This window comes from Hemitrygon akajei, chromosome 12 (assembly GCF_048418815.1).
Source record: "Hemitrygon akajei chromosome 12, sHemAka1.3, whole genome shotgun sequence".
In the NCBI taxonomy this organism is placed as follows: domain Eukaryota; kingdom Metazoa; phylum Chordata; class Chondrichthyes; order Myliobatiformes; family Dasyatidae; genus Hemitrygon; species Hemitrygon akajei.
Genome location: NC_133135.1, coordinates 78101875 through 78125505, shown reverse-complemented (window position 1 = coordinate 78125505; position 23631 = coordinate 78101875). Strand labels below are relative to the sequence as shown.

Here is a 23631-nt window from a genome sequence, read left to right as displayed (position 1 = left end):
AGCTCTGACAGATAGAACCTGCAGAAGCTAGAGGAATTTGCAGACCCGTTGTCAAAACTGCACGCCGCAAAAAAACGAGGGTTACCTACAGTGCAGAAACTATTGAACAATATCCAAAATAGTGGATAACTGAAGATTTCAGATATATATTTAACCATCATGCCACCTATCCACCATTTTCCTTCTTTGTGGACTTTATTTGTTGCCGCACAGAGATGCGAAATGACCACAGTTTTGTGCTCTCAACTTCTGGTAACACCTCATTCAAAGAAAGGTCTCCAGCAAAACCACGGAAAAACAAAACTCCAATCACGCCTGCAAAACTGAACCCCAAAAGACAGATGTCCTGTCCTTAAGAAACCCCACCTCTTAAGTGCAGAGGATTCAGAGAAAAACTGCAGGCAGATCGGAGACATTTTCAAAAGGAGCACTCAATATATCAAATGTTGTGCTTCAACAGAGCACCAAGCAAAAGATTATGAAGCTATCATACACTGCACTGAGTATAACAGTGACCAGCACATATCAGCACTTCGGGCTACTATTTGCGCTAGCACACCTATAGCAGAGCACAGTGGGAGCCAACTGAGCATCCATCAGATGTAGCTTCCAAGGCAAATCCTACTCTAAAATATGTCTGGCCAACATCCTGAGCAAAAAATAAAGGCATACATGATATTAGATGATCAGAGCAATGTGTCATTGGCAATAATCACCATTTGTTGACATATTCAGTATTCAAAGTTTTGTCTACCCACACACTCTAAAGAGGTGTTCTTGAACATCAGAAGTTGCTGGAAGAGAAGCCAGTCGATTTGACATGGAGTTAATAGAAGGGGAGATCTGCTAACCCTCATTGAGTGCAACCATATTCCCAACAACAGGGATGAAATATCAACCCAAAACTGCACGCTGTCATTCATATCTTAAGGCCATAGCTGACAAGATCTTCCAATCTGACTGTTCTGCTGAGATTCTCCCGTTGCTTGGCGGAGACACCATCCACGTACAGAAGGTAAATGAACAGTGCAACGGTCGGCACAATGCACCTTATGCTCAATGACTGGACATGGGTTGGGCCATAGCAGGTGAAGTCTTCCTCAACGGTGCTCATCAGCCCACTGACAACACTAATAACCTAGAGAATAGGTGCCCATTTCAGACCCTGAGAGAGTAAACTCTGTATGAAAGAGAAGATTGTAGGTAAACAAATCACGTGCCCTGACATACTTACCTATGCTCAATCAGATTTAGGCAAGCTGGTCTTTTGTCACTCGGAAGATGACTATAAAGTGGCACCTTCCATCGAAGATGATGCCTTCCTTTGAATCATGAACAAAGTTTAGTAAAGACAAGTCAAACACTTGGGTAGCTTCCCTTCCTTTCTGCTCTCCACAACTCCTCCTACCTAGTTGGCTCATGTCCCTCAATCACACATTGAGAAGAAAACCAGAAATAAAAGATCATTACATGGACTTCATGGAGAGACTCTTCAGGAACAATCTGGCTCAGCCAGCTCTTTCACCAGATACCAACAAAGAAAACTGGTATTTGCCCAACTTTGGTACTCAGAAACATGCACAATTATGAACTATCTTTGAGTCAAGTGTGAAGTTCAAAGGCATATCATGAAACAATATCCTCTTGCAAGGTCCGGACCTCAATAACAGTCTACTCAGGGTCCTCATGCACTTCTGAACTGAGTCTGTCGCAATAATGACTGACTTCAAATAAATATCCCACAGCTTCTTAGTGAGATAGGATCATTGAGACTACCTCAGACTCTAGTGGGTTCACCACCACCAACTGGACAACAAGATTCTGAAATATAACATGAGAGTTCATGTATTTGGTAACTGTCCCTCATCAGCTGTGGCAATCTGGTGAGGAGAGCTAGTGAGGGAGAGAAGGAATTTGGGACTGAAGCACAGAGGTACATAGAAAGGATCTATGTGAAGATGGTCTTAAATATTTTCTAGTGTAGATGAAGCATTCCGCATACTGAAAGGAGCACAAGACATATTGGCTCAGTTTAATCTCACACCTCATAATTTTTACTTACTGTCTATTACACCACTGGTGTCTAGGGCAGCAATGAAGGTCCTCCATCTCTGATGGTGTTCAGGATTTCCTTCATTGTGCCAGCAGCTGTCTCAGGTTTTCACTACCATTAGTCATGCAAATCCTGGGTGGAATCTCAGGAATACCATCACACTCAAATGTAAAAAGATTCTTCATTGCTGTTTCTGTAACAATTCTGTTTTACCACTTAGCGTTAATAGCTCTGAGCCAAACTCCTGAACCTGGAGGACCAGTGGACCACTCTTAGTCTGGCCTCTACTCTTTGATCTGTTTAGCATGGGTAACCCTACCAAGAGCTAAAACGTAAAGCCCTGACTCAAGCCTTCATAGCTGTCCAGGTCACTGAGGCACACAAGCCTCCAAGCCACCAGGTTGTGGTTCTTTTGGAGGCAGATCTCATAAGATTGCATCCAACAGTGCTGAGGTCATGCAATGTTTCCCATCTGAAGATCTGGCCAAATAATCTTGATCTTGGACAGGACCTCCCTGCCCTGCAGTACAGTCTGGGCCTTGGGATTGGACCTCGTTACCGATTCTCTTACTTTCTGGGTTGCTGATATCAAAAGACCTTTTATATATTGTGGCGTGCTATTGAATATCAACAGCCTACTTGACCCCCTTGGATTTGCTCCTCCAGTCAGTATTTACACACATTTTATGTTAAAAATTGACCTTGCAGATTTGTGGATGGAAATGGCACACTTCCTAATGAGAAGCACAAGTTGTGTCCTTCCCTTTAGGATCTTGTAGGCTTGAAAATTCCAAGAGCCTACAGAACAATTTCAGTATCTACAGCCCAAAAGAAAGAGATCTGCATCTTCAGTGATGCGTCAACTAAAGCAATTGTTGTTGTTGCATACCTGAAGGTCGAGACACTGCTGGATATAGTGAAGTTGGATTTATCCTGGGCAAGGCAAAGCTTGCACCCAAACCAGATCTCACCACACTGAGGCTTGAACTCAGTGCTTCTGTTCTAGCAGTTGAGATGGCAGAGATGATAAGCAAAGAGGTGGACATAGAACTAGATGATATCAAGTTTTTTTACATACAGCAAGGTTGTGTTTGGTTACTTATTTAATGAAACAAGGAAATTAGATTAGATTCAACTTTATAGTCATTGTGCCGAGTAACAAAGCCAATGAAATGCAATTAGCATCTAACCAGAAGTGCAAAAGAATAGTGTTATTTACAAAATAACTGGGAATAAAAATTAGTGCTACAGCATACAAATATAAAAGTACTGAGACAGTACAATATGGGTGCAATACTGCTTAGCGCTGTGATGTGAGGTTCAGTAGGGTCACAACCTCAGGGAAGGAGCTCTTCCTGAGCCTGCTGGTGTGGGAGCGGAGGCTCCTGTAGCGCCTACTGGATCAGAGGAGAGTAAAAAGTCCTTGGTGAGATGCATCCTTGATAATGCTTTTCACCCTGCTCAGGCAGTGTTTATGATAAATGTTCTCAATGGTGGGAAATTGGGTGCTGATAATTTGCTGGGCAGTTTTCACCACCCGCTGGAGTGCTTTGTGGTCCGATATGGGACAATTCTATGTTTATGTACGTAATATGATTCAACTCAGAAGAGCTAATATTCCTACTGATTTCAACCCAGCTGATCATGCCACAAGATGGCTTCAAACTAACCAGTTCACCCTCTCCTCATGGTTAACTGGCCCAGCATTTCTTGCTGATCTCTAACAGGAACAGTGTCAGCAGGAAACTTTAGACTTAGATGACCCTGAAGTAATCTCAAAATATGTCCTGAAGTGTCGACCAAAATCACTCAATTTTCACTGCTCCAACTTGGCAGTGCACACTTCGTGTTTTTGAAGCTGTTTTTCGCCTACCAGAGCAATTGCCCGGCTCTCTCACATTGCTCATTCCTTTAAGGGAATAGCCAAACAGCCTCTGTGGTGGTTGGCACATTTATAAGCAACCTCTCCGCACAAAGCAACTGAATCGGGCAAAAGTTACAATCCCTCTTGTTCAAAGGCAGATTTATGCAGAGATGTGCAGTGCATCACAAAGCACGTGTCTCTCCCAGAACAAAGTCCCCTTAGTAAATTCTGCCCCTTTCTAGACTCTGAGGGGCTACAGCAAGTTGGAGAATGGATAAAGAAGGCATGATTCACCTCAGAGATAACTCACTCAATTATTATTCTGGGTAAACTCCATGCCATCTGTCTGCTCATTAGACATTGCCATGTTTTCAAGACCAGTTTGACACTATCTTTTGCCAAAGACATAGTGATTATTTGACTTTCAGTTTCAGTAGTTAAGTTTGACATCCTATGGATGCCAGGTGGGGAGTGTTCCAGCCACGAGAGGCGCAGTTTGCTTTGTATGAATGTCCCTTCCTGTGCGTAAGCTGTTTTTTAATATCATTTCCTGCGCGGGTTATTTTTATTCTATTTGAAGTGCACGGTGGAAGACACACATCACCAGCCACTCCTTATCCACCCTTGAAACAGCAATATCTATGAGTCTTAAGTGTTTGTTAATATTGGTTCACAATTAGTAGATATATTTTGAAGGAAGTATTATGTCTAAGTTTATTGTTGCGCCACGAGTTTACTCTTGTTCACACTGCATATTTATGGAGTGTTGTGTATGTGTATTAATTTGATTAACACCGGATGTAAGAATAATCAACAGTATTAGTATATTCAGGCCCCTGATGATTCGATGTTGAATTTAACAATGTCTTTTATTTAACTTTTTGCAGTTTCACTTTCTGCTTTGGGTGACATTTGAGAAGTTGTTTAACTCACTGCATGGCTCTGTGCATACAGTATGTATACTGAAGGTAGTACAGATCATCCTGTTAATGGCCTACAATGGAATAATTTACCCTCACAGAATCAGCTAGGAATAGACTGGGTTATGTTCCCATAAATCCTTGAAGGGCAGTGATTATCAGCATGCATTAGCTCTAGAATTAACATCCAATTGGAATGACCAAAGGAACTATAACTTTTAATGAAGCATTTCCAGTTGTACTATTCGGTGTGTGCATATTTAGATACAGATTATCTTAATGTCAGGTAAGCATATGCTACAAACAGAATTAATCAGTTAAATGAATTTCACTGGATCACTGATTTACCTAGTCTTTTCCAAAATTAATTCCTGGACTGAGGACTTCATTTCCGAGGCTGACATCTATTGCCTGGTTGTCCTTAACTGAGAAAACTTGTTAGGACAATTTAGAGAGCAGCCAATCTGCATACTTGTGAGTGTAGAATTGAAATCACACACAAACTAGAGAAGTTAAAGATGACAAACTTTCCTCTTTAGTAAACTAGCTGTTGTATTTATGACAAATACATTTTTACTTTCATATTTAAAATTACTGTATATATTAATTTAGCTCTAGATTTTTAAACAACTGTGGTAGCATTTGATCTGGTATCATTTCTGACACTTCCCTCCCCTTCTCTGTCACTCAGTCTCCATCTCTGGAGACAAACTGTCAATCGACATCTTGTATAAACCTAACTGATTCATCTTGACTATACCTCTTTCCACCCTGTCTTCTGTAAAAATGTTATTCTCTTTTCTCATTTCCTTCGCCTCTATTGCATCTGTTCCCAGGATGCAGCTTTTCTTTCTAGGATATCAGGAATATTCTCCTCCTTCAAAGAATATTGTTTCCCTTCCATCATTCCCTCACCTATATTTCCTCTATTTCCCGAACATTAGCGCTCATCACCTTTTCATTGCCTTAACAGTGAAGTTCCTCTTGTCCTTACCTACCACCCCATAAGCCTCTGCATCCAACACATTCTCCGCAACTTCTGCCATCTCTAAAGGGATCCTACCACCAAACACTTTCCACAGGGATTGCTCCCTCTGTGATTTCCTTGTCCATTCACCCCTCTTCACTAGTCTGTCCTCCGACACTTATCCCTGTAAGCAGCTAAAGTGCTACACCTGCACATCCACTTCCTCCCTCACCTCCATTCAAGGCCCCAAACAGTCCTTACAGGTGAGGCAATAGCACACCTATGAACTTGCTGGGGTCGTCTATTGTGTCCGGCACTCCCAGTGGGGCCTCCTCTACATTGCTGAGACCTGAGGGATTGCTTTGTTTAGCACCTCTGCTCCATCTGCTAAAAGCAGAACTTCCCAGTGGCTAAACATTTCGTCCAAGTCCCATTCCGACATTTCAGTCCATGGCCTCCTCTTGTGCCACCTTCAGGGTGGGGGAGCAACACCTTATATATCGTCTGGGTAGCCTCCAGCCTGAAGGTATGAATATTGATTTCTCCTTCTCGTTAAAAAAAAATCCCCCCTCCCATCTTTTATTCCCACTCTGGCCCCTTAACCCTTTTCATCCACCTATCATCTCCTCCTGGGTGCCCTCCCACCTTTTCTCCTATAGTCAAATCTCCTCTAGCAGATCCCTTCCTCTCCAACCCTTTACTTTTCCCACCCACTGGGCCTCAACTATCACCTTCTAACTTTCCTCCTTCCCCACCCCTCTCATTTTTATTCTGGCATCTTCCCCCTTCCTTTCTAATCCTGAAGAAGAGTCTTGGCCCAAAGTATCGACTGTTTATTCATTTCCATATATGCTGCCTGGCCTGCTGAGTTCCTCCAGCAGTTTGTGTGTTGCTTTGATCTGGTATGTCAATATTATTCCAGCAACTAAAGTAACACTATTATCCCTGACTACAGCATCTTGCTTTAAACTGAGATTCTCTTTTGTTGAAAATCACACCATAATTATCAAAATCCAGAAAAATTGATGAGAAATATAGAAGCGGAAAACATTTATAAAAAAAAAGATAATTCTGCACTTTGACCTCCTCTGGTACTTAATACAGGAAGTGTTAGCTACAGCAATTTATGAAGACAAATAACTTTTGCAGTGAAGAGCATGACCATGGGGATTACTGTAAAACCAAAGGACCTAGGAGTACAGGTACATGGCTCACAGAAAGTGATATCACAAGTACACAGGCTGGTATGCTGGCCTTTATCAGTCAGGGCAATGAGTACTGTATAGAAGTTGGGATCTTATGTCGCAATTGTCCAAAAGGTTGGTGAAGCTACATTTGGAATATTGTGTTCAGTTTGGTCACCCTGCTATAGTCACCATCATCATCATGTGCTGTGTTGTATGATGTGGGTGATCATGGTCCCATGACCATGATCGTTCTTGGCAAATTTTTCTAATGCAGTAAAGATTCCATTAAACTTTAAAGAGTGCAAAGGATATTTCCTGAGATGTTACCAGAACTCAACGGACTGCATTATGGAGAGTCTGGGCAGGTTGAGGCTCTTTTCATTGGAGCATAGGAGAATGAGGTGTGCCCTTTTAGAATGGCATAGATAGGGTTAATGCAGAGTCCTTTTCCTAGTGTTGGGAAATCAAGACCTAGAAAACAGAGGTTTAAGGTGAAGGGGTAGAAAGTTAATTGGAACCAGAGGAACAACTTTTTTGATCCAGGAGGTGGACAGTGTACAGAATGAACTGCCAGAGAAAGTGGTTGAGGCAGGTACATAAACAATATACAAAACATACTTAGGCAGGTATATGAATAGGGAATATTTAGAGGGATAGAGGCCAAATATAGGTAAAGGAGATTAGCTTAGATGGGAGTCTGGTTGGCATGAATTAGTTGGCCTGAAGGACCTGTTTCCGTGATGTATGACTCTATGACAATGTAACAGCTGGAAGCTACTGCTGCAAAGCAATTTCTTTTAAAAATCCATCAAGCAAGTTCAGGCCTTGAATGCATTTAGGACTTTATTAAATGTCATGATATAGGTTCTTACAGAGCTGACTTCTGTGCGTGAGCTATTGACTAAGGGTGGAGGTGGCAGCCCTTCTCTCCTTCTCATCGGTCTCTTCATCAACACTCAAGAGTAAGAAGAACTGCCTTAATAATGAAGGCAAAGTACATCATTCCTTCAGTCAAGAAGCCAAACTTGCTCAAAACTACTCACAATGATGCTGTAATTCTGGTAAAAAAAATCTTGCTTCTGCAGTCAGAAGCTCTTGAAATGATAGCCATCGTGTGCCTTCTTAACTCTTTGCTGCTACTACATGTTTGCTATTAGTGACCAATGTACAAGGGCTACTAAATTTGGAAATATTGATGTACAAAGGGGTTGGGTGCTACTTAATGCATTTTGGTTTTTCTCACCAAAGTAGATTACCTTACGTATCCATTTCTTTGTGTCTACCATATAGCTGCCTATTCATTCAACTAATCTGAGGGTATAGTCCTTTCATTTGTTGTTTGTATCGTATGGGCAGAGCTGTATAGATGTAAAATGTACTGATCAAATACATGAACAAAGAGATAGGTCTGTCAGACAACAGGTCCATGACTGTTGATAATCAATGTGAGCCATTTTAGCTTCCCTCTTCATTGAACCCAATTAACTTTTAGACCATAAGATATAGGAGTAGGATTAGGCCATTTGGCCCATCGAGTCTACTCCACCACCTCATCATGGCCAATCCAATTTTCCTCTCAGCCTCATCTCATTTACATTTCACTTTAATTCGCATCTCACCCTTAAAGCAGACTTCAACTTTACAAAAATCTCTTGGTAGAATTTCTTCAAAAGCACCTTTTGTATTTATTAGTGACTGATTTACGTAACTTTCAGGCCTCCTCCACAAACTGAAAGGTTTTCTCTAAATTTATATTATCAAACAATTTCACAGTCCTTAAAGACCTTTTATCAGATATCTCCCAGTCTTTTTCTTCCAGAAGAGCCCATTCCATTTAACCTTTCTTTATTTGGATTAACCACAGCTCTAGGATGAATCTAGTAAATCATTTAGCACCTTCACCAGTGATTCCATTATCAGCTTTACTTTTGGAGACCAGCATGGGTCACAAAGCTCCAAGTGTGCTCTAACCACAGTTGTTGTGGTTGCATTTCAATTCTACCCCTCCTGAAATCAATCCAAGTGCATGATCATCTTGTCCCACAGTCTATCATTAATTCAGGGCTTTGTGTATGCAGTTCATACTGAAAGCATCAGTGTGTCCAAATCAAAACTTTAGATTTTCGGAATTGCTATGTAAAGCTAAAAGGGTTGAACAAAACTCAACTAAAACTGTCTTGTCAGATTATTTTCTTACATAGTTGCAAAATAAAATGAAAGTCACAAAATAAAAAGTAAGACTGTACGAAGGGACCTAGGGATGAACCTCCAAAAATTTTTAAAGGTGCCCCAGACAATTTGATAAGACATTTAGCACTTGTACCTTATGAAAGGAGGAACCAGGTTTAAAAAATGCACTAAGAACTAATGCTAAACACTTATAAATCTCTGGTCAAGCCTCATTCTACTATTAACTTAACACTTTACACTTTGAGAAAGATGTCAAGGCTTTAGAGTGAGTTCAGAAGAGATTAGAATGAAACCAAAGATTTTACAGATTTTAACCCAAAAAGACAGGAGACAAAAAGAAAAATCAAGGATGTGTTATTTTTGGAATTTCAGGCCTTCTGAGAAAAAAATAGAAAACATTAGAGATGAATGGAACATTTTTGGGTTTGTATGCTGTGACAAGCAGGGAGTTTCAGAGATTGCTGTTCCAATCCAGTTATTCACAATTTATAACAGTAGTTCTCAACGTGGACCATATGCTCTCCACCCTCCACCGCAGCAGCCATGTTGGGTTTTGTAGCAGATACAAGTAAAAAAACAAGAAACTGGGGGCCACAGGAGTGTCTGAATGGCTCATGATAAATTTACAGTTTTAATTAAATATTACTAAAACACATAAGTGAAAAAATCAATATATGTAATTAAATTGGAACCCTGAATCAAATGAATGGGAAAATATGCTACTAGCTGGTGCAAATGAGGCAGCAAAACAGCTTGGCTTACGTGTGCCTAGCCTGCCCTGCTCCACATCCAAACCCAAATCACAAACTGCAGCAAGGCCAATCAGTGAGTATACAGCTGGAGGCTGGTTCTGTTTGCCTTCCACTGGCCTGTACATGTTATAATACTTATAAACACATACAAATCCAGTCATTACTTCTATTACAATTGTTTTACTCTTTTAAATCTAAATCCTGCATCTAAGAATGATTAATAATACTTTTTTAAAAATCTGCACACAGGTTGATGATGCTCCAACTTCCAGAATCTACCAACCTAACCTCTGCACCCAGACCAGGAGATCTTGGATGAGCCAGTCTATTTGGAAGCCTGCACAGGGTGAAGAGCTGATTTCACGAAGCCCACACTATCATGACCCAACTCCTGGACTCCACTAGAGCACCTGACAGAGACCCAATGCCAAGGACCGACCAGGGTGAAGAAGACCTGGCCAGCAGAAGTGCGCAATGCTGACCACAAGGCAAAAACCAACACAACAGAGGCAGCAGGGGATGAGGCTCAGGAGTGAAAGGGAGCTATCCTGATGCCTGACTCAACTGAACCCCTGATGTTCAGGCCTCTCCAGATCAGAAGCCCAAACCTACAGAGCACCCAAGGTTGTCCCAATGACAAAACTACCCCAGATGCCCCACTTACCTGATGGACAGCCCATTCCACCTCAGAACTTTCAGACCTGCACAGGAACAACAACTGGTCAGAAGAAACCACTCCAGGTCTTCCAGGTCTGGCCAGAATAAATTAATTAACTTCCAGTCCACATGGCTCCACTCCCAGGACTAACCTGACCTAACCACTTACCTGGGAAGCAAGGTGAACAGGCTGGGCTGCAGGTGAACTGAAGCCACATGGGTTCAAATCTCCCTTCCTAAACATCCTACCAGCTAACGTCCAGACCGTTGAGTATAAAGTTGATGAACTAAGAGGGACACTGGCCTTTGAAAGGGAACTGATAGGCTGCTGTGTGCTACATCTCACCAAAAGATGGCTTACACCCTCTTCACCTGACTACACCACACAATCTGAGGGCTTTTCAGTTCACCTGTTGGACTCGTTATGAAGTGAGTCAAGAGGCTGGTCATGGCACACGTATCCAGCCTCCAAAACAACCTTGACCTACTGCAATTTGCCTCCTGCCAAAACAAGGCTATGACAAAGACCATCTCCTTGAGTATCAAGACAACATGAGATACCAACAACAGTCTATTGTATATTGACTACAGCTCAACCTTCAATACTATAATTCCAAATAAACACATCTCCAAACTTCACGACCTATGACTCACCTCTTTTTGCGACCGAATCCTTGACTTCCCTATCAACAAACTGCAAACAGTAAGGTTTGGCTACAACTCCTCTGCCATGGTAAGTCTCATAAGGTTGCATTCTCGACCCTCTGCTCTCTATACACTCACGATTGAGTGGCCAAATTCTTCTTTAACTCCAGCTACAAAGTTTGTAGATGATACCACTCTAGTGGGTCGCATCTCAAATAACAATGAGTTAGAGTACAGGAGGGAGAACGGGAGCCTAGTGACAAGGTATCATGGCAACACCCTTTCCGTCAACGTCAGTAAAACGAAAGAGATGGTCATTGACGTTAAAAAAATGGGCTGGTGCACGTGCTCCTGTTTGAATCACTGATACTGAAGACAACGGGGGTCTTGACAGCTTCAAGTTCCTAGTCCTAGTCCTGGTCCAACCACATTGACACCATGGCAAAGGAAGCTCACTAGTACCTTTACTTCCTCCGGGGGGTGGGGGGGGGTAGACGGGGACAAGAGGTGGTGGTTAGAAATCTGTCATGTCCACATTAATTCTCACCATTTTATTGATGCACCATAGAAAGCATTCTATCCTGATGCTTCATAGCTTGGTATGGCAAGTGCTCTGCTGTGACCACAAGGAGCTATACAGAGTGGAGGATACAGCTCAAACAGCGTTAAACCAGCCTACCCTCCGTGGATTCTGTATATGGTTCTCACTGCCTTAATAAAACAGCCAGCAAAAAACAAAGACCCTACCCAACCCAGACATTGTCTTTTCTTCTCACCAGGCCATCAGGCAGAAAATACAGGTCTGAAAGCACATACCACCAGGTTCAGGGACAGCTTCTGTCCTGCTGTTATAAGACATATGAATGGTTCCCTAATACAATAAAATGGAGCCTTGACCTCACAATCTACCTCGTTATGACCTTGTGCTTTACTGTCTACCAGTACTACACTTTCTCGATAACTGAAACATTTTATTCTGCAATGTTATTGCTTTACCTATACACCGTTGTAATGAATACTGTATGAACAGTACGCAAAGCAAGTTTTTCACTGTACCAAATAGCACACGTGACAATAATAATCCAATTTACTATTTACCATTCTAGACAGCAGTGAAAACTCAGTCCTGAATATGCTGAAGATTCAGATTAGTTGATTTTTTAGGCATTAGGGAGTTGGGAAAATGGCAGCGGCAAGAGGTCAGTAATGATCTTACTGAATGGTGGAACATTGAATCACTTTCTTTCTACTGTATATATTTTAAATGTGAATAGTTTATAGATAACTAATTCTATCTTTTTCCAGTACCGTCAGCATTAAGCTAAGCCTACTCTTTTCTGTAAATCAATGCTTGGAGTTACAGACATTTTTATTAAAGGAAATAAATCCTTGCTGTTCATTCTATTCAACCAGATGATTAAATTTCCCTTCAGGTCTAGCTAAGCACTTTTCATAACCGAGGTACACCAGCTCTAACAATATCCCTGTAAACCTTCTGTAACCTCGTCAACGTTATCACATCTTTCTTGTTAATGCAGCATTCAAACTGTAGCCTTACTGCCGTACTAAACAGCTTAAGCATGACCATTTACATTCTGTGCTCTGCCAATGAAGGCAAATATCCTGCACTCCTTCACATTCACATAAATTGCCACTCCTGCTATCATTGGCCGAGTGAATGTACTTTAAAAGATTCCGAATTTTGTGGAGAAAAAGGAATCAGCATTTTAATCATATACCTTTACTTCAATTGACCTCCCCCAAAACACCAAAACTGAATTCCAATTATCACATTTCTAACCATCTCCCTGCTCTTGCTTACTGCTAGGTTTTAAATCATTTACACAGAAGGCTCCTCCATTTCTAAATAATCAATATCATCCAAAAGTACATGCAGCACAGGCACTGATTTCTTTCACTTTCTTTGAGGTGCAGCACAGAGTAGGCCCTCTGGCCCTTCGAGCTGCACTGCCCCAGCAACCAGCAATTCGACCCTAACCTAATCACAGGACAATGTACAATGAAACCAATTAACCTGCCAAACAGTACACCTTTGGACCATGGGAGGAAACTGGCACACTCAGATGAATCCCGTGCATTCCACTGGGAGGACATACAGAGGACGCCAGAATTGAACTCTGAGCTCTGATTCCCCGAGCTGTAATAGTGTTGTGCTAACCGCTATGCTACTATGGCACCCTTCTCTGCATTATTAGATCCTCTTCCACATTCTCTTTTTACTACTCCGATTATTCTGCGAGGAAACTCCGTGAAGTGCCCAATAAAATCCATGTAAACATCCTTTTGACTGTCAGCTCCTCAACAAGTTTGATCAATTAGGAGAGAGAGAAATATCACTGAAGATTTATATTTTATTAATCTATGTCTTCCAAAAATTATGCCATAACTTTGAACGTTTTCCAATTCATTCCACTTGTGGCTCTGAAAGAGTTACCCAATTAATCACTTCCTTCTGCAGTTACTACATTTTGAGTATACACTGAATGCTATTATGATTGATACCATTAAACTCAACACTCTTTCAGGCAATACATTCCACATCACTGCAAATTCCAATCAACAAAACCTCTTGGTTATGATCCCATTCCCTGCATTGCCATTTCTAATGAATGGGATGAGGGAGGACATGAAAGAAACTGTTTAAACCCTACCTCTTGCATGGCTTATACAAAGACGTAAGACATAAGAGCAGAACTGGGCCATGTGTCTCATTGTGTCTGCTCTGCCATTCCATCAGGGCTGATTTATTCTCCTGCCTTCTCCCCACAACCTTTGCTTCTTGGTTAGTATGGATTTCAATCAACCTCTGCTTTAAATATACCCAATGACTTGGCCTCCACAGTCATCAGTGGCAATGAATTCCATAGATTCAATACTCTCTGGCTAAAGAAATTCCTCCTCACTTCTGTTCTAAATAGAGGCTGTGCCCTCTGGTTCTAGACTCACCCACAATAGGAAATATCCCCTCCACATCCACTCTATTTGATTGTTCAATGAGATCTCACTCATTTTTCTAAACTCCAGCTGGTACACGCACACAAACTCTCCTCATATGTTAACCCTTCCATTCCCAGGATCATTCTTGTGAACCCCCTTTGAACCCTTTCCAAAATGGGTGTACAACTTTTCTAAGGTAAGTGGTCCAAAACTGCTCACAATATTCTAACTGTGGTCTGTCCAGGGCCTTATAAAACCTCGGTATTACATCCTTGCTTTTATATTCTAGTCCTCTCAAAATGAATGCTAACATTGCATTTGCCTTCCTTACCACTGACTCAACCTGCAAGTTAACCTTTAGCAAATCCTGCATGAGCACTCCAGGTCCATTTACATCTCTGATTTTTGAATTTCCTTCCTGTTTAGAAAATTATCTACAGCTTTATTCCTTCTACCAAAGTGCATGACCATGCATTCCCCTACACTATACTCCATCTGCCCATCAAATCATCCCACTGACTGTAATTTTGCTTGTCCTTCCTTAGTCTCATTACACGCTACATCTAATTGTATACCGTGCCCCATTCTCAGCCCCATCACTCCAGTTCCCAAACCCCTGACAAATTAGTTTAAACCTTCTCCAATAGCTATAACAATCCTGCTCCCAAGGATATTGGCCCCTTCAGGTTCAGGTGTAACCTGTCCTTTTGCACAGGTCACACCTTCCCCAAAGGAGATCACAATGATCCAGAAATCTGAAACCCTGTCCCATTTCCTCAACCACACATTCATCTGCTAAATCACCTTATTCATAACCTCACTGGCACATAGCACAGGCAGCAATCCAGAAATGACTACCCTCTTTTCAGCTTCCTACCCAACACCCAGTATTCTCTCTTCAAAACCTCCTCCCTCTGTCGTTGGTACCACGATTTCTGGATGCTCACCTTCCCCTTTGAGAATGCTGTGGACCTGACCCTGGCACCTGGAGGCAACATACCATTTGAGTGTCTCGTTCACATCCACAGAATCCCCTGTCTATTCTACCTATGGAATCCCCAATCACTATTGCACTTTTCACTTCCCTTTCCTTCTGAGCCACAGGGCCAGACTCAGTGCCTGAAATCCAGTCATTACAGCTTCCCCCGGTATGTAGTTTCTCTTCCCCCAGTTTCCAATCGGTACACTTATTATTAAGGGGAATGGCCATAGGGGTACTCTGTAGTGGCTGTTTATTCCCTTTTCCTCTCCTGACACTCACCCAGGTATCTGCCTCCTGCAAGTTAGGAGTGACTACCTCCCTGCAGTTCCTATCTACCAATTCCTCATTCTCAAAGGTCATCCGTCTGCAGCTTGATGCATTTTGTGCAGATGTAGTTATCAGGGAGATTAAAGCTCTCTCTGAGTTCCCACATCTCATAAAGAGAATATAAGACTAATTCTGAACCCATTCTCAGCTAACAGACAAAGAAAGAGAAAAGAAAACTCACTAGAAACTTACTTAAAATCTGTCTGTGTATGCGTAAGCCTGTTAAGCCAAAGCCTGACCACTCTCACACTGTGCACTCACACCTTGCTTCTTTTTATTGGCCTTTGCCAAAGTGCCTAGGAGATCATTAAGATTGCAGCCCACCAAAAAGCTCCAAAGGACCCTGAGTTCTATTGAAACCTCGTGCCACCTCAAACAATCACGCAACTGCTCTCAATGACAGCAGCCCGCCGAAAACAATTACTGACGTTGATAGTGAGGACAGTAATCTCCAGCTACAAGATGATGTTAACAAGATGGTATGGTAGACAGATGGAACTTAATCGTGACATAAATGAGGAGAGATATTTTGTCATGACTAACAAAGCTAGTAGAGTTCTAGAGCACAGAGAGACTCTGATATGCATCCAAAGATTCCTGAAAGTGACATCACAGGTAGATAAAACAAGAAAGCATACTAGATTCTTGCTTTAATTAGCCAGGGCATTGAACATAAAAATAGGGAGGTATGGAACAATGTTATAAAACATTAACTGGGCCACTCTTGTGCATTGTTCTGGTTACCCGACTGTTGGCAGGATGTGACTGTGGTGCAACCATTGCAAAGGATATTGTTGGGGATAGAACCTTTCACCAATGATGAGAAATTGGATATTTCAGGCTTGTTTTCCTTGGTGTACATGTTGAGGGCAAATCTGATAGATGTGCAATAAGTTATGAGAGGCACATATAAGGTGGACAGTAAGGAACTTTTCCCTTTGGTGAAAATGTATAACATTGACAGAAGTTCAGGATAAGAACAGAAACTTCTTTTCTGATAAGAACCAGAAAGTAAATATTTTCCATACCTAGAGACTAGTTGGAATTTCAAATGCACTGCATAAGAAGGTGGTGTAACAAGAGATTTACAGCATTTTAAAAGGATCTCCAAATGGACCAAATATTAACAAATAGGATTGGTGAATAAATGGGGACTCGGTGGTCAGGATGGATAGCGTGGGCCGAACGGCCAGTTTCTGTGCTGATTTAATCATGACTCTTACCCAAGAGCAAGTTGAGCAGCACTTCCTGACCGGCAGCACTGTCGCTCTTCCACAGGCAATACAAGGTGCCTCCTATCCAAGGGATGCCGTGGCCCGTCACCTCGATAAGCTTCATGATGGGCCGGGCGCTACCCCAAGGTGAGTCCTCGGTGGCGCACACACCCAGGCGCTTGGACAGCCACAGGTCAATGGCCAGCAACGACCGCAGGGCGATACCGAGCATCGACGGGTTTAACTTCATGCAGTCTTCTTCGGGCAGCTGTGACTGTGCGGTGGTGGCGAGGCAGGAGGAGGAACCCGAGTCCCGGCGCAGGCCGTGGCCTTCCAGCTGCGTCGCCCGGTGCCGTGGTGATGGCGGCTCCAAGCCTGGTCTCTGCAGAAAGCCCGGCGGCCGACTCTGCACTAAGTACTCCAGCCTCCCGCCTCCGCGCGTCTCCCGCTCACGACTCCTGGACTTGGGAGAGTGAGCCGGCATCCTTGCGATCGGCGGCCGGGCTCAGGGTTCGCTCCCCGGGTGCACAGCTACGCCGCCATCTTCCAGCAGACGCGTGACGCGTCTCGCCGGACGGGACAGGGACAGGGACGGCGGCGCGGCGCGGCGCGGCGCGGCACCTGTCAATCACGGTCTCCGCCCGCACTGACATTGAATGCGCTGCAGCCTACAGAGCCACACGCTCTGACACAAGCATTAAATGACCAGGTTGCTGTCTTGGCATCGAATGAATTGCAGCAACGAAGCCGCACGTATTGACAGTCAGTGTTTTGCAACAACAGAACAGCACCTACGGCGTTAAATCGACTGCGACAAATTTCGCCTGTTCTATATTGAACGAACGACAGCAACGGATTGGGACTAAAGAAACAGAACATAGAACATTCTTTTTCTTTGCAAACATCCATGAAAACAAGAGTCCCAAAGAATGAACGATAGTTAAACGCTAGAACCCTAAAGCCCCCCGCAGCTCCCCCTTACCATGCACAAGCAGCAGCAAAGCATCCCACCAGCAAAAAACTATTGGAGCCCCCCCCCCCCCCATTGCGCTCTCAAGCGTGCAGCAAAGCATCGATAAGGACGCAGACATGCAGTACCCCAAAGAGCACTCGTTCACCAGGTAATTCAACATACCACAAATTCCCTCTCTCCCTAATAAGGGAAAAAGATATATCCCCATTTCACAGCGCGAGGGGAGACATAACAAAACAGCTTGCTGATTTATGATGTTAAAAGTTTTATCTGAGCTCTGCGCCCAGAGACAGGTCTCTGGACACAGCCCACTGCAGCGAACCCGCTGCTCCCGATCTTCCGTTTCCTTCCGCAATGCCTCAGTCCGGGGCACCGGCCTAGAATCAGTCGGTCTCCAGAGCCATGAGCATTCGGCACCCTGAAGGCGTGCTAGTCTTCCAGGCCGCATCCTTGGGATATCAAAAGGCGGCCGGCCGTGAGGCCCTGAGAGCGGGTCCCATGCCCGCAGAGCGTAACTCCAGGTCAGGGTCTTCAAAAGAACCTTGAAAAGGAAAAAAAAAAGGTATCAAAGTTAGAAATGGAGCTGCTTCTGAAGATGCAAGAAGGGAGTCAGGTTTAGCACCATGACCACTTCGCTCCTAAGACTCTAAGAACATTTGAAACATCAAAAAATTTAAACATATTTGCCTTCACTATCACCCCTGGCAGCGGATTCTGACACTCACCACTCTCTGTGCCGCACATCTCCTTGGAACTTCCCCCTCTCATCTTTAATGCATGACTTCTAGTATTGGACATATCCATCCTGGGGAAAAGTTACTGGGTGTCTTTGCTTCACATAACCTTATAAACATCCATCATGTCTCCCCTTCACTCCTCTGAGACGACAACCCAATTTTGTCCTTTCTCTTCTTATAGCACCTGCTCTCTAATCCAGGTAAACCTCTTCAGCACCCACTCCAAAGTCTCCGCTTATATCAGGATGCTCTTCATTGCCTACAGCTCAGCATTGAACAATATCATCCCCTCAAAACTGATCACTAAGCTCCAAGACCTAGGCCACCATATTTTGCTTGTGCAACAGGATCCTCGATTTGCCCACTTGCTGGCCCCAGTCAGTTTGGATTGCCAACAACATTTCCTCCACAATCTCCATCAGCACAAGTGCAGTGCAAGGCTGTGTGCTTATCCCTGTGAGGTTGTATAGTTCCAATACATTCAGGTTTGCTGCTGACACCACTGTTGTTGGCCGAATCAAAATGGGTGACAAATCACCATAGAGGAGGGAGAATGAAAGTCTGGTCAAATGGTGCCACAACAACAACTTCTTACTCAATGCCAACAAAACCAAAAGGCCGATTATTGACTACAGGAGGAAGAAATTGGGGGTTCATTAGGGTGTTCAGAGGTGGAAAGTGTCAGTAATTTTAAGTTCCTTGGCATTACCTGTTCTGGGGCCAGCGTGTAGGTGCCATTACAAAGAAGGCATGGCAGCACCTCTGCTTTCTTAGAAGTTTGCACTGATTCGGCCTGTTATCTAAAACGTTGACAAACTTCTATAGGTACACAGTAGGCAGTATCCTGACTGGTTGCAATGTGGCCTGTTATGGAAACACCAATGCCCAGGTCTACAGAAGGTAAAGGATACAATCCCGTCCATCACAGGAAAAGCCCTCCCCAAAAATGAGCACATCTACAAGGAGCACTACCACAAGAAAGCAGCATCCATCATTGAGGGCATGCTATCTTCTCACTACTGCCATCAAGAACGAGGTTACGGGAGTCTTAGTTCCCATGCCATCAGGTTCAGGGACAGTTATTACCCTTCAACCATCAGTCTTCTGAACCAGCATTGATAACTTCACTCACCTCAACACTGAACTGATTCCACAACCTATGCACTCAAATTCAAGGACTCTACAACTCATGTTCTCAGTATTATTTATTTTCTTATTTATATGTTTTTTGTATTTGCATAATTTGTCTTTTGCACATTGATTGTCAGTCATTATGTATGATATTTCATTGATTCTGTTGTATTTCTTTGTTCTACTGTGAATGCCTGCAAGGAAATGAATCTCAGGGTAGTATATGGTGACATGTACTTATCTTGTAATGTAGAAACTCTGATCCCAAACCTCTGCTGCCTTGTGGCTATACGTGCTCTTGGGGAAGGCTTTGGGAATAAACATAGGGAAAAAATCCATAGCTGGACTACCTAAGGCAGTCCAATGCTGACTAGCAAGTCCTGCGATGCTGCTGGTGCCAAATTGTATTGACCTCTGCCATCTTCTTTGGATTCATTAGCTGCATGGAGAGGTTTAGCCTGCTCTCTATATTGTACTGCCCTGGCTTGCGTATCACGTAGACAAATAGGATGAAATATCCATGGTTGACCACAACCAACAGAGGGCCTCAATGCATACTTTGCTAATAAATTTACTTTGAACTTTGAACACCCTTCCTATAATGGGGCAACCAGAACAGAATACAATATTCCAGATATACCCTAATTAGAGTTTTATAAAGCTATGACTTAACTTCCTGACTCTTGAACTCAGTGTCTCAATTAATAAAGGTAAGCATGCTGAATGGCTTCGTTACCACCCCAACAGACTCTGCAGCCACTTTCAGAGAGCTGTGGACTTGGACCCAAAGATCCCTCTATACAACAGCACTGCTAAGGGTCCTGCCATTAACTTTGTACTCTGCCTTTACATTTGATCTCCCAACTTCAACATCTCACAATTGGAATATTGAACTCCACCTGACATTTCTCTGCAACTGATCTATATCCTGCTGTATTCTTTGGAAACTTCGACCCTATCCACTAAGTAGAAGAGCGTTCGGCCTCTTGCATCTGCTCTGCCAAGATCAATATTTCTAAATGATTTACAGCACAGAAGGAGGATGTTTGTCCCATACCTCCCATTGCCAATACACAGAGCAATCCCATTCCCCCTTCTAATTTTCTCCTGTAACTTCTCCACATTGTCATCAACTACCCCTATATCATCAGAAGGGGAGTTTAAAGTGGTCAGTAATCTTTTACTTCCTCAGTGCACTAATTCCATATACCTTGATGCCTTGGTTGTATAGTTATTTATTGATTTCTGCATTGAATATATTTAATGCCAGAGCCTCCACACCATTCTTGGGTAGATAATTTCAAAACTGCACTGCTCTTTCTGCATGGAAATTTCTTCTCATTTCAGTCCTGAGTGGTTGATGTATTATTTTGATACTGTGCCTCGATCCACCACACCCCAGCCAAATGAAGCCTTATTCCTACACCTACCCTGAGAAGTGCCAGAAGGAATTTATAAGCTTCAGTGAGGTCACCTTTGAACTCTAGAGGGTACATACTCAACAAATATGCTGGCATTGCATGAACTGCAGTAACAGAGCTGCAGATAACTACACGGAATGAATTGCAGCAGTGTTACTGTATGCACTGGTATTGAATGAAAGGCAGTAGAGATATTGAATAAACTGCATTCAACATCACGTTCCTGTTCGCCTGCTCTCTACAGGAGCAGAATTTGGCCATTTGGCCCATTGAGTCTGCTCTGCCATTCCATCATGGCTAATTTATCATCTCTCTCCTGCTTTCTCACCATGACCCCTTACTAATCAAGAACCTATCAACCTTCTCTTTAAATATACTCAATGACCAGGCCTCCACAGCTGTCTGTGGCAATGAATTCCACAGATTCACTGGCCTCTGGCTGAAGGAATTCCTCCTCATCTCTGTTCTAAATGGGCATCCCTCTATTCTGAAGCTGTGCCCTCTGGTCCTAGACACCCCCACTAGAGGAGACATTCTATCCACATCCACGCTATCTTGGCCTCTTAGTTGTCGATAGGTTTCAGTGAGATCCCCTTCATTCTTCTAAACCCTAGGAAGTACAGGCCCTGAGTCATCAACATTTTCATTCCTGGAATTATTCTCATGATCCTCCTCTGGCTCCTCTCCAACTTCTACTACTAGATGCCAAGGTTTATTATTTTTAGAATTCTAATTTATTATTATTCGACCAAATCAGGGATAGAACTCTAGTATGATTTGTTTCAAAATGGAGACACAAGAGACTGCTGATGCTCGAGCATGGAGAAACACACAGCATTGAAGGAACTGAGTGGGTCAGGCAGTATCTGTGGAGACAAATGGACCATTGAATTTTTGATCAAGCCAAAACATCAGCTATTCATTTTCTTCCGTAGGTACTGCCTGACCCATTGAGTTCCTCCAACAATTGTTGGGAATGGATTTGGTTTATTAAAGCTTCAGTCCTGAATGGCTACAACAATGGCTAGATGCACTGAAGTTGAATTACCCTCTCTCTCCTGGCACTGAATAAACTGCAGCAGCATCTGTGTGCTTCAAATTAATCTGAACAACAGAGCTGCACATACTGATGTAGGGTAAATTGCAGCATGCTTTTGCCCTACCATTAACAAGACCATGGCAGATCTTCCACTTCAACCCCATTTTCTTGTCCTGTCCCTATATCCCTGATAAGCCAGAAAATCTATCAATCTCTGTTTTGAGTAGTCCCGCTTGGTGGCTCAATAGTATCAGTGCCGGACTCCAGAGCGAAGGTTCCCGAGTTTGAATCCAAGTCGGGTTGAGCGTCGAGCTAGAAACGCGGCCTCGTAAAAACAAGAATAGTTCGCTATGGAAACACTGTCAAAGACAGTGTCCCGATAACTCCACTGTTGAGTTAAGGGCTATTCATCTTCTTCTTCTGTTTTGAGTAATGAGTGCTCCTTTGGGGTTGAGAATTTGAAAGAATCACCAATATGATATGAGGGCGAGTTTAAGAGGTTGTTAGACACATGAAGGTATGATGAATGGAGGGATATGGGTCATGCACGCAGAAGAGATTCAGCTTATATCAGAACAACACACACAAAATGCCAGGCAGCATCTACGGAGAGAAATGGGTAGGCCTCTGTGTTTGAGTGGTGTCTCTCTCTTTTGATAATGTCGGAGGATGTTACTAAGGTTCTGTGTTTATGGATTTGGATGAAGGACTATGAACTTTTTCAGTCTTATTGTTTTTGTATTCTGTGTTGTCGCCTGTTCTTTCTAGTTGTTTTTTTGTTTGGGGGGCAATTGGGTTTGGGGTGGTGGGGGTGGTTGATGTTCTTGTTATGTTTTTGTTAGTTTTTTTGTGCGGGGCAGAGTGATTTGGAGGTCAATGTTCTTGTTGAGTCTTTGTTAGTTTTTTGCGCGGGGAGGGGTTTTGGGTGTCAACGTTCTTGTTGCATTTGTGTTCGGGGGAGGTGGATTTAGGGCCGATGTTCTTGTTGCATTTTGTGTGGGGGCGGGGTTTGGAGGTTTGATGATCCTGTTGCCATTCATTTTTTGTGCGGGGGGGGAGGTTGCGGTTTGCTGTTTCTCGTCGAACTGACTTCCATGGTTTTCTTTGTTTCATGGCTCTCTGGAGAAGATGAATCTCAGAATGGTATACTGCATCATACTTTGAACCTTTGAACAGTCAATGTTCTGTGGTGAGACACACAATCAGGTCTGGTGATTCAGTATCATGTTTAGCGTAGGACCTGTTCCTGTGCTATTTTGTCCTGTGTTCCATTTGATGCAGCGTTTGAATGAAGAAATTTCTGTTTGCTTCATTTCTAAGGGACATTGAATAATCTGCAAGCACAATTGAAATTATTAGCATTTGATAAACTGAAACTACATTGCATTTCTTGCCATTGAATAAATTGCAGCTATGACTACTTTTCATTGAATCAACAGCACTAGTACTTCGGCACTCACACAGAATTAACTGCTTGCTCACCCTGTACTGACGTTACACAAATTGCAGCAACACTTGAGAAAACTAGAATTGTATGACATTGATGGACTGCAGTGGCAGAGCTGCACATAGTAGATGCAAATGAACTTCAATAAGACAAGGCACATGATGACA

The 23631-nt window shown here is 43.0% G+C and overlaps 1 protein-coding gene across 2 annotated transcripts in view; it reads right to left on the bottom strand.

The window, feature by feature from the left end:
- plpp6 (phospholipid phosphatase 6) overlaps positions 1–17366 on the bottom strand; it is a 40609-nt gene extending 23243 nt beyond the window's left edge. The window contains exon 1 of one of the 2 annotated variants that reach the window (XM_073063559.1): positions 16726–17366. In XM_073063559.1, the coding sequence (XP_072919660.1) occupies positions 16726–17200 (475 nt within the window). In that variant the 5' untranslated portion in view covers positions 17201–17366. The remainder of the gene's footprint in view (positions 1–16725) is intronic. The other variant, XM_073063558.1, reaches the window with a different exon arrangement.
- Between the last annotated feature and the right edge of the window lie 6265 nt (positions 17367–23631).